The sequence below is a fragment of the Clupea harengus genome, chromosome 17 (assembly GCF_900700415.2).
Source record: "Clupea harengus chromosome 17, Ch_v2.0.2, whole genome shotgun sequence".
In the NCBI taxonomy this organism is placed as follows: Eukaryota; Metazoa; Chordata; class Actinopteri; order Clupeiformes; family Clupeidae; genus Clupea; species Clupea harengus.
In genome coordinates, this window is record NC_045168.1 from 2409181 (window position 1) to 2421812 (window position 12632).

General features: G+C 42.0%; 2 protein-coding genes across 2 annotated transcripts in view; both read right to left on the reverse strand.

Annotated features, from left to right (window-relative positions):
* oxsr1b (oxidative stress responsive kinase 1b) overlaps nt 1–7053 on the reverse strand; it is a 66708-nt gene extending 59655 nt beyond the window's left edge. The window contains exon 1 of the mRNA XM_031584121.2: nt 6782–7053. Within this exon, the coding sequence (XP_031439981.1) occupies nt 6782–6851 (70 nt within the window). The 5' untranslated portion in view covers nt 6852–7053. The remainder of the gene's footprint in view (nt 1–6781) is intronic.
* Nucleotides 7054–8064: 1011 nt separating this feature from the next.
* myd88 (MYD88 innate immune signal transduction adaptor) lies at nt 8065–12569 on the reverse strand. Its single transcript, XM_012816130.3, has 5 exons — nt 12082–12569; nt 11675–11794; nt 11013–11193; nt 10721–10812; nt 8065–10322 (listed from the first exon to the last, which is right to left on the reverse strand). The coding sequence occupies exons 1-5, from the start codon at nt 12392–12394 to the stop codon at nt 10168–10170; spliced, it is 861 nt and encodes a 286-aa protein (XP_012671584.1). The 5' UTR covers nt 12395–12569; the 3' UTR covers nt 8065–10167.
* Between the last annotated feature and the right edge of the window lie 63 nt (nt 12570–12632).

Below are 12632 nucleotides of genomic sequence, written 5' to 3' on the forward strand. Positions count from 1 at the left end.
CAGGCCTAGGTTTCAACAAACACATCAATTCAGTACCAAATTAGAACGTTGGTTACAGAAGGGGCTGGGGGGGGGGGGGGTTTGGAGGCCCAAATGATATTAATTAAGCTCCCAAAAGAAGTCCTCTGGGTCGGCCCAAAACATCAGGCTCTTGAGCAGGAGAAGAAGCCACTTTCGGAGTGTCAATGCTCTCCTTCATGCTCTCTGTTCTCTGTTTGCATTTCCTGCCCTCCCGGGGCCAAACCCTTCGCTGACGTCAGCGGACCTTTATTGCATTTCCTTCGGCATGCCCCACACACATTCCGCACATTATTCCAAGGTACAATGAGAAATGTCACACTTGGCTTACAATCACCAACAGTTGCCACCTAACAGAGGGGGATAGACACAGGCAGTGGAAGAGTGATTCCTGAGCGGTCCCTAAAATCCTGACAGATCCCAGAAGTTAACTTCAGCGAACAAACTGTACAGATGGGACTTCGCTGCGAAAGCTACGGCACTCTCTACCTCTGTCTCTGATCATCCGAACGGAGTCGCGGTCCTGCACTGGGACACCCTTCGGAGTGTAGATGAGGCAATGACTAAAACATGGTTGCCAGTGGATACATAATAACACGGGACAGTCGTTCGTTTCCAGGCAGGCCCAGGATGGTGGCCCAGGGTGGGAGGGAGCGCAGGGCTTTTTTCCGAGGCTTTGGCTATATCCGATGAGATCCAATGCTCGTTGAGGTGGAAAGAGCGGGCGGGAACCATGTAATAACAAGACCTCGTTCCCCCTGGGAAGAAACCAAAACAATAGCTCTGCTGAGCCGAGCATGCTCAGGAGAAGCCTAGTCGTTTCTGCTCTGAACTTTTCCAGCCTTGAAAAAATAAAACCCCAGAAAACTTGCATTGTATGTTTGGGAATGCCTTGCAGATGTAATTGCTTAATCCAAGGATGGCAACATAAAACTCTCTCCATCGCTAATCAATGATGACATCTGGGAATGGATGCAATTAACCTCTGGAGATGGGACTGAAGTCTTAACCAACTTCAACTGGTCATGCTGTGAGCAGGAACAGCAGGAGCCCAAGAGAGTGAAATCCCACTGAGAGGAATCAATGTGCCTGTAAAACCGCTGAAAGCAATTTAAAGATTTTGCAGTCATCATCACATACAATCTCATATTTAGGTCAAGCACCCTGCTGAATGAAAATAAAAACGATTTCAAACTCTTATCTCGTATTCCTCAGGTCCAAGAAAATGACAGTGAGGAAGAAAGGGTCTTGATGTTAGAGGTAATGACCATCACTCCTGGAGGAAACAGTGTCACTACTTAAAACAAGAGGCTTAGCTATGTCAAAGTTCAAAGGTCTCAGTGTTTCTCTCCTATGGGCATGTTTTTAAACATGATGCCATGGGCCAAGATAAGCCAGAGAAACCTCTCCAAGATATCCACCATCAGTTCAGCGGAAATGTCAAGACAGTAACCTGAGCGATTGCTGTTTCAGACGAGTCACCTGATTGTCATTCAATCTGCCCAGCAAATGGGGAACGGAAGAGGACAGCTCTTATCAGGGTTTAACAGCCAATTTCCAACAACCACACACAATTGCAATAGACAAGGGTGGAAAGGAAAACCCTAAGTTTATTTTCACACCAAAAAAAAGAAACTATTGATTCAGTTGCAGTAGGCTTAAAAATATGCAGACCGATAAAGTGGTAGAGGCCTTTTAAAAGGTGCTGCTGTCAGCTAGTTCTACTTCCAGAAAGGCCAGTCACTCATGCTTTGCAGGGGGTTGGCAGGTTTACGTAAGAATATTGCCATGAATCAGATGCCACTATAAGGGGGTAGGGGAGCTCGCACCTGATTCTATTGCTCGGACTTTAATGCCTGACATTAAGGATTATCAAGTTTCCTAATGCTACCATTTCGACTTGTGTAGCCCACAGTATTTAAAATAAGAAAACAAAAAAATGGCGTCAGGCTCGCAATTCTGCGAGCTCTGGACTAGACAGTAAATAGATGCAGTACACACGGACACTGGGCATAGGCTACTTCAAGGCCTGTGAATAACCAAAGGCTTGATTGAAGTCCAAACTACTTAATGCTGATATCAAATAACAGATAAGTCTTGACAGCTTCCGTCTTCTCTGTGACTCAGTGGCATGACTGTTGCACTATCCAGGACTGTCTCACAAGCCTTTATGTGAAGCAAAGATATTATTACGCAGGGTTATTTGCAGGTGACGGAAACGCAGAATACACAGTCCACGATGTGGAACTATAAATCACCCGCTTTAATGATCTGAGGTAGGTGGGTTGCCGAGCCAAGCTAATTAACTTCACCGTGAGGGGGGATAAGCTCCAATCTTGAGATACCTCAAGCCTCAAACATCCTGGCCTCTGACTTGTCAACAACCACCCTCTCCTTAATCGACCTTCTTGCGCACTGACACGTCACACGCTGGTTGCTGCACAAAAAGGCCTTTTATTGGAGTTTACACACTACAAAGCAGGGCGTTATCTGGTGGAGTCTCTGTGGACCAAGTTTTCTTAGAAATGTCAGGGTTATGTGTAACACATTCAGGTAAAACGAAGGTCTTGAAGTAACACAGACTTTTTTTGAGTAGTCCAACATTCCTTGAAATGCTCTTGCTCCCTGGAGACATGCCCCTGCTGTCAAGTTGAAACCTGAGAATTCCAGGGAGTTTTCATAAACCTAGACAGGTTGGGTCAGGATTGGGTACTTTACATTGAATGAAAATACAAGTCAACCTTGATTTTCTTCAGAATCAATACTATGTTCATCTACTGGAACTTGGCTGATGAAAGGACAAATAATCTTTTTCTCATTGTGACATAAAGGGATTACACGTTTGACTCTGAGACCACATGCAGTGAGCTAAGGCTTCTCTCCACATTGAAATAGAAAAAGTGCAGGTCATAAAATGAAACTATGCCTTGCTGAGAGTCTTCAGCCTATGTCTTTCAGAACACGTGCTGCGACAGCACAGAGACGCTGTTCTGCGGGCGAGAAGTTTACGGGCCACAACGGTAAGCCTACTGGGCAGGCATCAGACAGGATCTACAGGTTCTCACTGCCGGTTCACTAGACCCGCATGTGGACTGCACTCCCATTCCAACACACTAAAAAAACCTTCTCACTGCTTTTTCAAACTAAACAAAAAGCACTGACCTTGACTATTTAGAAATGGTCATCTTGATAAAGAGTGAGGGTAATGAACTGACTTCCATAAAGTAATTTGAGTTTGAGCAAAGAATTTGACCTGACTGGACCTTTGTGCAACTCATGCTGTTCTGGGGTATATGCTGCGTACCGTTTGTCTACCATCCTGTCAACAGTATATTTTCATTCTGAAACATTTCCACATTATCCGTACTTTTCCAGTCTTTCTCAACCCTGGCGACTTTCGCTGTTGATTTAGTGACAAGCTGCGTAATTCTGCATTCTGCTGACATGCCCACGGAAAGCCAAACCTTTACCAAAAGCTTCCGACGGGGCGATCTGCAGATGCAGTATCTGGCAAACCATCCCAGCTCACGCCCTGATGACCAGATTGTCCAGCACTGTAGGTGCAGGCCAGTATGGTATTGAGTAGCTTTCTCCTGTGCTCTTTAGGTCGAACAGCGGCAGTAATCCCGGGCTAAGACCTCCCACGTAACTGGATTAGAGAGAGCACAGCCCAAAACAATACGGCAGGCAGAAGAATGAGCCGGCCCATGAAGAATTAGCTCAGATTGGCCAGATTTCAAAGGGAGGATAGTGTTTGGGAAACACTGCACTGCACTGCACAGGCCTGATGTGGGTTTTGACCTTCAAACAAAAGTACACTTTCCTACTGTGGAAATACCATGATGTGTTATTTAACAAGGAGTGGGCTGGATGAGAGTCTTGCACTACAAGTACTTCAAAAAGGTTTAGGGGGAGCAGTGGCACAATTGGCTGCATGACAACTACATACGAATCGAAGTGCTGAAGAGTGGTTAAAGCCATCAAAAGATAGGGGTGAGCCCTTACATATAAGAATAACATGTTTAATAAGGGATATGCAGCAGTAAGTATATATTGATTAGCAACAACAGTGTTAACTTTGGTCCACACATGTTTAGGCTGTGTAATCTCAGCAAATATTTTACTACAGTCACAGCCAGACTGTCAATATATGATGGTTGTTTTACTGAGTAACTTCTTCAATGCTCTTTTATAGAATCATGTAGGTCAGTCATGATTAAAACGCATTGTAAAGCCATTAAATGCATTTGATATCACCTATAGAAAATTAAACGGAGAAGGCCTGTTAGTTAAGTGATGTTATCATGGATGTAAAAATATGCAGACCCCTCTATTACCTAACTGGATGAACCGCACCAGAAAGCAACATATAGCCTAGTACTGCCACATTCATTAAGTGAGTAATTGAATCTGACAAGTTTTTCTTCATTTCCATTGAACCTGTTTAGGTCAATATGTTCTGCTATAAAGCAACACTGGATATCACTTCAGTGGGCACAATGGTGTAATACACAAGCCAAAACTGAACAATGTAGGTGAACATTTTACAATAACAAGTTCCGTTTGTAAATTAAATAAATTATTATGCTAAATAGTAGATAATTTATCGTGAGAATCAGTCTAACAAACTGCATACTGCTGTTGGTCTTGTCACCTAATTGCCCACTTAACAAAGTGTTCCAACCAACTCATGCAGAGTAACAAGATCCACTGGGTGATTATACTCACCACACTTTCCAAAGTAAAGTATTTTCACGAACGAAACATAACATGATGCAATTAGGCCTACTAATTCAAATTAAGCCATGTCTAATTTTTAATAACTCCGGATATGATTCACTGTAGAAATAATGGTGAATAGTTTCCAATGTTTATGGAACAATCTTTTGCAAGTGCAGCTGCAAGTGATTCTGTGGACTTAATTTGGTCATGCTCATTTTGACCAAGCCCAAATATCTCATTTTAAAAACTCCACCATTAAATCAAAACATTTTTTTTTTGAGTACCTGCTCCATGGTAACAGAGATCAGTGAACCTGACCCACACACAACCAGATGTCCAAAGCCCCTTACAGTTACAGGAATTTTGTGTTGCCATTAATCAAGATAATCTACAAAATGTGTGGACGCTGAATAAAATTGCACAACAAGCCTAAATACCGCTAAGCAATACTCAGTAAGAATTACCAAGGCCAACACGTGACTGTATGTAATTTGCTACTTGTAACACCAGAAATGATTCAATGGCTAAGTATGGAAAATGTGGCATATGTTGTGATCCTCCTAGCACACCATAGTATCACTATCACTGTAATAAGGGTCTTAAGTAACAAACAAAAGAATATATAAGAATATATCAGGTTTCTTACCTTCTTACACCTAAAGTAGGCTACATTTTGAATGTGTCAAACCAGTAATTAGGACAGATTGACAACACAGACCGATTTTGACTTCCATGTAAACTTTGCTTTTGACTTCCATGTAAACTCTGCCCCCCCAAAAAACACACACACGTGTGTACACTTTATAAACAGGGTTCTTCTATAAAACGAAAAAGCATTTTTATTTTGGACGCTGCGCCAAGTAATGGTGCTGTGACATTTTGCTATCATCTCCAGACAGTTTGGCTGGCGTCTATTTCACCATGACATAATTCTGTGCATGTTCGTGTAAAATTAATATCTACGGACGGTCTTCGTTAAGATGTTCGAGGACTTTTACAATAAACCGCCCAATCTTTTGCTTCAATTTATTAATTAAGGACGTGGGTTTTCCCCTTTTCAGACTATCCACATGGTATACCACTTCTTTATCTGCAGCAACTCTGGGCGGTTCCAAGATTACCAGGGAAGCGCAGGTTACGCTTTACCTAGTGCATGCGCTTGAAGAGCTAGCTAGCTACAATATGTTAATAGTACCTGACACGCACGGATCTTAACTTATTCTACTTAACTAGCAGCAGATAAACTAAGTAAAGGCAGGACTGCATAAAGTAAAACAGTTGATATCAACAGACACAGTTAAAAACTGAACGTCAAATGCGTCAGAGAGCTAACGTTACGAGCATTTCACGTAGGGTGGGCGTGACATATGCTCCCTAGTTCTGTAGCTACTGCAATATGCGTATTTCTCTTATCGTTTACAGTCACCACTTTGTTATCAAAACTTTCACCCCCACAATACCACTCTTCTCTGCTTTTCGACACGTGAATAAACGGTTAACTAACCCCATTGCCTGGCTGTACCATTGGTAAATTCTGTCTAAGAGATAGCAGTACCACCCACTTCGAGTATTTGCTTGGACACAGCGGAGTTAACTAGCAAATATGTGCTATTTGAGTGTCTTGACATCTCAAGTCACCCAGAATCACTCCAACGTACGAGGAGAGTACTTTCTCCTGATCCCACTAATGATTCAATGCAGAGGAAACGAGCTATGAGTTTTTGTTTCGCCCACTGTACTTAACAACAATGTTGTAATAGGTAAGTGTTTTACACAGTCACAGGACTACCGCCAGGAAGCTGAGCTAAAATCATTAGCAATCATTGCCGAGTTAAAAATCCTTATTCTGATCTTTCTCTCTCAGAATGCAAAGGGAGACTATGGTGACACCATAACAAGGAAACAGTCACCAATCGGTCTCGCATGATATTAGTCGAAAGGCAATTTCTGTTACGCACGTGCTTAAGTCAGCCTATTATCAGCGTTCACATATGTATAGCCCAAAAGCAATGGGTTAGCAAGCTACTGTGTACATACTCACCAATCACCTCCTGTAGCTCGTAATCATCCTTGTTGATGGACCAGGGTTGGGAGCTCAGGTCCTCTGACATGGCTTAAAATGATCTGAGGCCGTGCTGTCGCGCAGACACTGTTGGACCCAAAGACTATGGCTGCTGTGGTTTTCTGGAAATAAAATGGAAATGTTATTCCAGGCCGTCCAACAACGGTTAGTTCCCTCAGTTGCGATCCAGTGCAGCCTCTACCATCATTCCCAAAGTTTGCCACTTGCGCCACAGCCCCCGCCTACCACATTCTTGTCGTGAGCTGAGGTGGAGTCAGATGGCCTCCATGTTTTGTGTGGAGAGAGATATCATTAGTGCTAGGTCACACTGCCCTTATTTTAAAGAGGGGATTAAAACTTGGGACATGGGGAAAAGATTTACAATATCTGCTACTATAGGCGTCAAGTTGCAGTGGTCGAAAAAGAAACAGCAAAGGACCTGCTCTTGATGTCAAACTTGAATAATTTTAGAATCTACATTAAAACGGACAGTTTTTTTTTTCTGTACCTACTGGTTGCTTTTTGACTTTACCGTAACATTGTATCAAATCTTACTTCCGACAAAAACTCTTACTTAAAGAGAAATTCTCGTGAAGTAATAACGCCACATAAACGTCACAACCAACATGGCGAAGTCTGGAGTCCAAGAAATTGCAGTCGCTTATTTTCATCCGTGTGCACGGTGTGTTATAATTGGTCCAGAAGAAATTATTTGCTTCATATATGGTGGTGTGTGCTGTCAATCAAATGTAAAACAGAACCAACCCGTGTGGCACTTTCTACCCAGGGATGGTTTGCTCGGAACTTCCGCCTTTAAAGAGCGACACTACAGACGGCTGCTGATTGGTTATTTCGCCTTTGCTGTCAAATGGCACATCCTCCTGCGCGTTTACGCAAACTACGTAGCCTAGGTCATGTAAAGAGAAAACGTGTTCTGAGAAACTGTTCAGTATGTACAAACGTTTCTCGACGTATTTCCCTTAGTATACTTCTAAAGAAATTGGTCACTGAGTGGCATATGCCTCATCATTTCTTGCTATATACCTCTCTATGATACTTACACCATCATAATTTTGGTTTGAAACCAATTATATGAAAGTTAAATGTACAGTCGTAGATTTCTTTTTGTAAACAAAAATTCATCGCCTTATCATTTTTCAACTTTTGTGAGTCAACTTGAGTTAGGCCCCGTGTGGGGTCCTCTAGTACAGGCACAGTTGTTGGCTGCCATCTAGTGGTCATAGAGTAAAACATACAGCATACATGGTTTATGCACGCTTTATTGGCCAGTGGACAAACACTGGGAGAAATGCAACAGGCCTACATTTTATAACCAACTAATAACTTCACTAAAATATTTGTCAGGGCTATGTCTAAGAAAAGAGATGTCAACTGAAGCTGGAGACAAAACATGATAAAATAAACAGCACATCAAAAGAAAAAAGATACCCTAACTACATGAATGCATAGGCTTAACTACAGGACCAGTGGATCACCACAGGGGAGAAAAAAAAGACATTCATAACACCAAAGGTTTCCAGTATGAATTTGCCAGTTGGAAACAGCAATAATTCCATAACAATGTGCTTTTACTGCAAATTCTAAATAAAGTAAAATGTAATGGTGGTAACTGTAGCTTTGGTAAAATAAGTGGAAACCCTTGCAGCCCGAAGTAATTACATTGTAAGATTGTTATTATTTAACAACTGGCAGAAGGGTTATTACCCTGACAGAGCCACACTCTAGAGGGGATCACTTGGGAAGACTGGGAAAAGAACTGTAATCTCTGCTTATAAGTGGGAAATTGACATGCTGTTTACTTGCAATTCTCCGCGAAACGGTCAACCAGCATACGTAAAATAGAAAACAACTATGCACTATCACTGGGCTATTCCTAAGAGGGTACCTACCACCAAGAGACGATACCTGTGTTTGCTTTACATAATGTACATAATTCTGTCAGTGTACAACTGGCGTAACTACAGACAAAATAAGCAATTTGTATTATTGTTGCTTTATTAACACCATAAATCATGTGGCTGTGTGGTGTTATTCTGGGTGACCTTGTCTATTTCACTTCAGACTCATCCGCACAGGGGGTTCTAACTCTCCTTTAGGGCACTGCAGCTACAATGTGTGCCGTAGACCAGAAGTTCCTTGTTTGCTTTTTGGTCTGTTCAAATGGCAGAGCCACAGGTCACACAGGAAGTAGGTCAGCAGCATGACTACACAACACTAGTTCTTACAGGAACAGGCTGTGAACAGCCACGTTTTCATTTCCATTTTTTAATGGTACCAAGTCGTCATACTGAGAGAAGTTTCTTACTCTCACCCTCTACACAGACACACACACAAACATTAATAAGAAACAAATCAGTCCATCATGAAATGTTGTCTTTTCATTGTCCTCTTATCACACACATTGAAAAACTAATCTAATTAAGTGGTTTCAGTGAAATTTGAAATTTGACCCTAGATGCTATACTGATATGCTATAAGTGCACATACAAGGTTTAATTGGATATACATCTAGGAGTGATACACTAGAGAAAAACAGTACAGGGGAGGTGTTTTAGAGATTTATATTCAATCATCTTGGACTCATAACGACTATATAGACAGAATACAAATATATTAAAGTTTCTTTTACATAAATTGATCCATTATAACACATTCACAGAACCGTCACAGTTTTTTTAAAGGCTCACTAAAACATGACATACATTCATAACCTCCTTTGACATTCCTCAGAAACATATGCTTGACAAACAACATAATCAATGTTTCCATAAATGTGTGAACAATAAAATATTTACTTAGAAATGCTTTGCATGCTTTTAAAATGCAATACTGATGCAAAGCTCTCTGTAAACAAGCACTGCTTGACTACATGCAAACAACACTGAAACCCAATTCCCAAAGTACAAAACCTTGCTTAACATAAAAGCACCCACATCTATTATAGTGAATTACTCTTTTTTTATGTGAACTGTCTAAGGCAGGACAAAGAAATGCAAAGGAAAAAGCATATCTTTGAAATAAGGTTGAGCTATGTGAACATTGTGACACAATATACTGTATGCACAGTATATGCTATACTAAAAAAAATTAAAATATGAATTCCGGAGAACACCATAACATTTCTTTAAAAAACAAACAAACAAAAAGCTGTACATTAATGCAAATGCAAAAAGAGCTGGTGTATGCAGCCGTTAAACCTGGAAACTCCAGAGTCTAACAGGTAAGTTCCATCAACTACTCGGAAACCTAACCAGGGACCTCCCCACCTTACAACAACAATGGAGACATACTACCACAGTGTCCCCATGGTGACCTCCCATGGTGACACAACCCATCCCACGGCATCAGGGCATGGACAGGGCCTTAGCCAGCCGTTTCCAGAACCAAGTCTGTGTGCAGGGCCTGTTGTAGTCACAGACTGTCAGGAAACGTAGAATGCTTGGAAAGGGCCTTTTCATTGGCTTGAAGATCACAGGAATAAGCATTTTATTGCGAGCACCTGTGGCAAGGTAAAAAAATAAATGTGAGATAGAGAAGCGAGAGAGAGAGAGAGAGAGAGAGAGAGAGAGAGAGAGAGAGATAGATAGATGGATACGGTGAGATAATAGTAGGCAGGTCCACTGTAAGGGGGGGTTAAGGGGTACAGATGACCCCAGCCCAAGGCCCAGGGAGGGCCCATGCAAAGGTCTATGATTAAATTAAATAATGTGTGGGAGAGAAGAGCTGTAAGCAAATGGAACGTGCGTTGCGTGTGCATTATGGCCAGTCAGCCATGTCTGCATGGGGGAGGGGGACAAGAGACAAGAACACTATGCAGGATGTGGAAGAAAATGTGTCAGGAAATAACCTGACCACAATATCATGTACAAATCTATAGACCACTCCATGCACATTTACCTGGGGAAATGCTGAGAGCGAACTTGGTCTGGAAATCACATGCCTCGCTGTCCAGGTAGTCATCGGAAATCACAACCACCATCCTCCTACATCTTTAAGGATATGAGTGGAGGACATGAGTGATTATTTTCCTCATGCAAGGTTTTGGTATGTCACTTGCAAAAGGAATGTGGTGATTTGAAAACGTATCAGACCAGACGTTAAATGTTTCAGCAAAGGCAAAGAAGAAACACAGCACAAAGGAGCCAGAGATAGAGAACAAAGACGAGACACCACAGGTGATACAACTTGCCTCCTCTCGATGAGCTCACTGGTGATGGTCCACACACATGTTCCAGGCAGAACGTCCCTGTCAAACACACACAGCTTCAGCTTGTGGTCCGTCTCTTCCAGCTGCCTGATCATCTCGAAGACAAAGTCAAAATCGTTCTGGCAGTAGCAGATGAAGGCATCAAACATCTCAGGAGATTCACCTAAAAGATCAAGGGAAAGGGATGGTTAGAAAACCTCCACACTTGTTCCTGTGGGTCAACTGGTAGAGCAAGGTGTGAAGGTTGTGTGTTTGATACCCAGTGAGTCGACATACTGATAAAAAAACACAATGTGCAGGATATCTGTACTACACGTCACTTTTTAGGTAAAGGTGTCTGCTAAATGAATACATGTAAATGTAAAGGCTCTCCGTTTGTTGTCAACATCTGGGTGAAAAAGGGATGTGAGAGCGACAGGGCCTGCATTTCCTGTTAGCAATGTTCACTAACCGCAGGCCCACATTATCCTCTGAGATATGCTCTGTTGTGTTATTGCGCAATCTTCATCAGATCAATGATCAGAGTTGCAGTTGTGAAAAAGGTAAAAGCAATATATGGTCTCAGAAAAGGTTTTGAACTGGTTATTATCATGCTTGTACTGAATTCGATTTAAGATCAGTACAGAAGAGTATGTGATACTGACCCCTCGGATCGTCTCGCATGGTCATGGCATAAGGTTCTGGAGTTTTGATAGAGCTGTGAATCTCTGGGACCTGAACTGGGGGGTCCTGTAGCTTCTTCAGATGCTTGATGCAGTCCTCCTCTGTCGACACAGAAAGAAGCACAGAGCTTTGTTGCAAATCCTCACACTAGAGTTTTTACTCTGATAGCTATCTTCTAACTTTAACATGTCATTTTGTACTCCGCCAGACGACTTGAACAGGATTTCAGGGACTCAGTAAATAAATAGGCTACAATTAGGTTACACGTACGCTACTAAATCCGGATGTCTGCTATGCATATAATAACCTATTTATTATGCTAATGTTAAAATTAACAGGCAACCTGAAAATGTATCAACGTATTCCACTGCCTCTGTGCAAAACGTACCTATTAGTGGTTTGATATCACAGATTATGTCGCTTCTGTCGGCAGTCTCGATTAGCGACAGTAACTTTCCAACATTTGCGTCTGAGCAGCGCGCCTGCCAGTCGTCTAAAATCTTGAGAGTAGGATTGTGGCAGGTTTCATAATTTTTAATCTCGAGGTACGAAAAGCCCATCATCTCTGCGATTGAAGTCCAGTCTGCCGCGACAGTGCTGGGCGGATTTAAGTAAAGTCCAAGCTTTTTTCTCACACTGTGATTTAAGGCAACTAAGGGTATTTTGTAGAAGTCAACGCTGGTCTCACTACAATATGCCATGTTGTAGCCTGTAACGATTAAAATCCAAGAGAAAACATTACAAAATCTCCACTGAGGGAAAACGCAGTTCTATAACTTTAAAACAACTATACTATTCATAGTCCCTTCCTAGCACACTTTAGTGTACAGTCAGAAATGTTCAATGTCCGTGTAAAGAATGAGGAAATGGCCCCAAAATACGTCACGATAAGAGGTGTGCCATTTCCACACTATTTACAGAGGAACTCTAAATTGTCCA

Excerpts from the sequence above, each read along its gene's own strand:
- myd88 (XM_012816130.3), bottom strand. The coding sequence starts at position 12,394 with ATGGCATATTGTAGTGAGACCAGCGTTGACTTCTACAAAATACCCTTA. Across the intron at positions 11,795-12,081 it reads TGATATCAAACCACTAATAG|AGGAGGACTGCATCAAGCAT; the intron begins GTACGTTTTGCA and ends CTGTGTCGACAG. Across the intron at positions 11,194-11,674 it reads CATGCGAGACGATCCGAGGG|GTGAATCTCCTGAGATGTTT; the intron begins GTCAGTATCACA and ends TTGATCTTTTAG.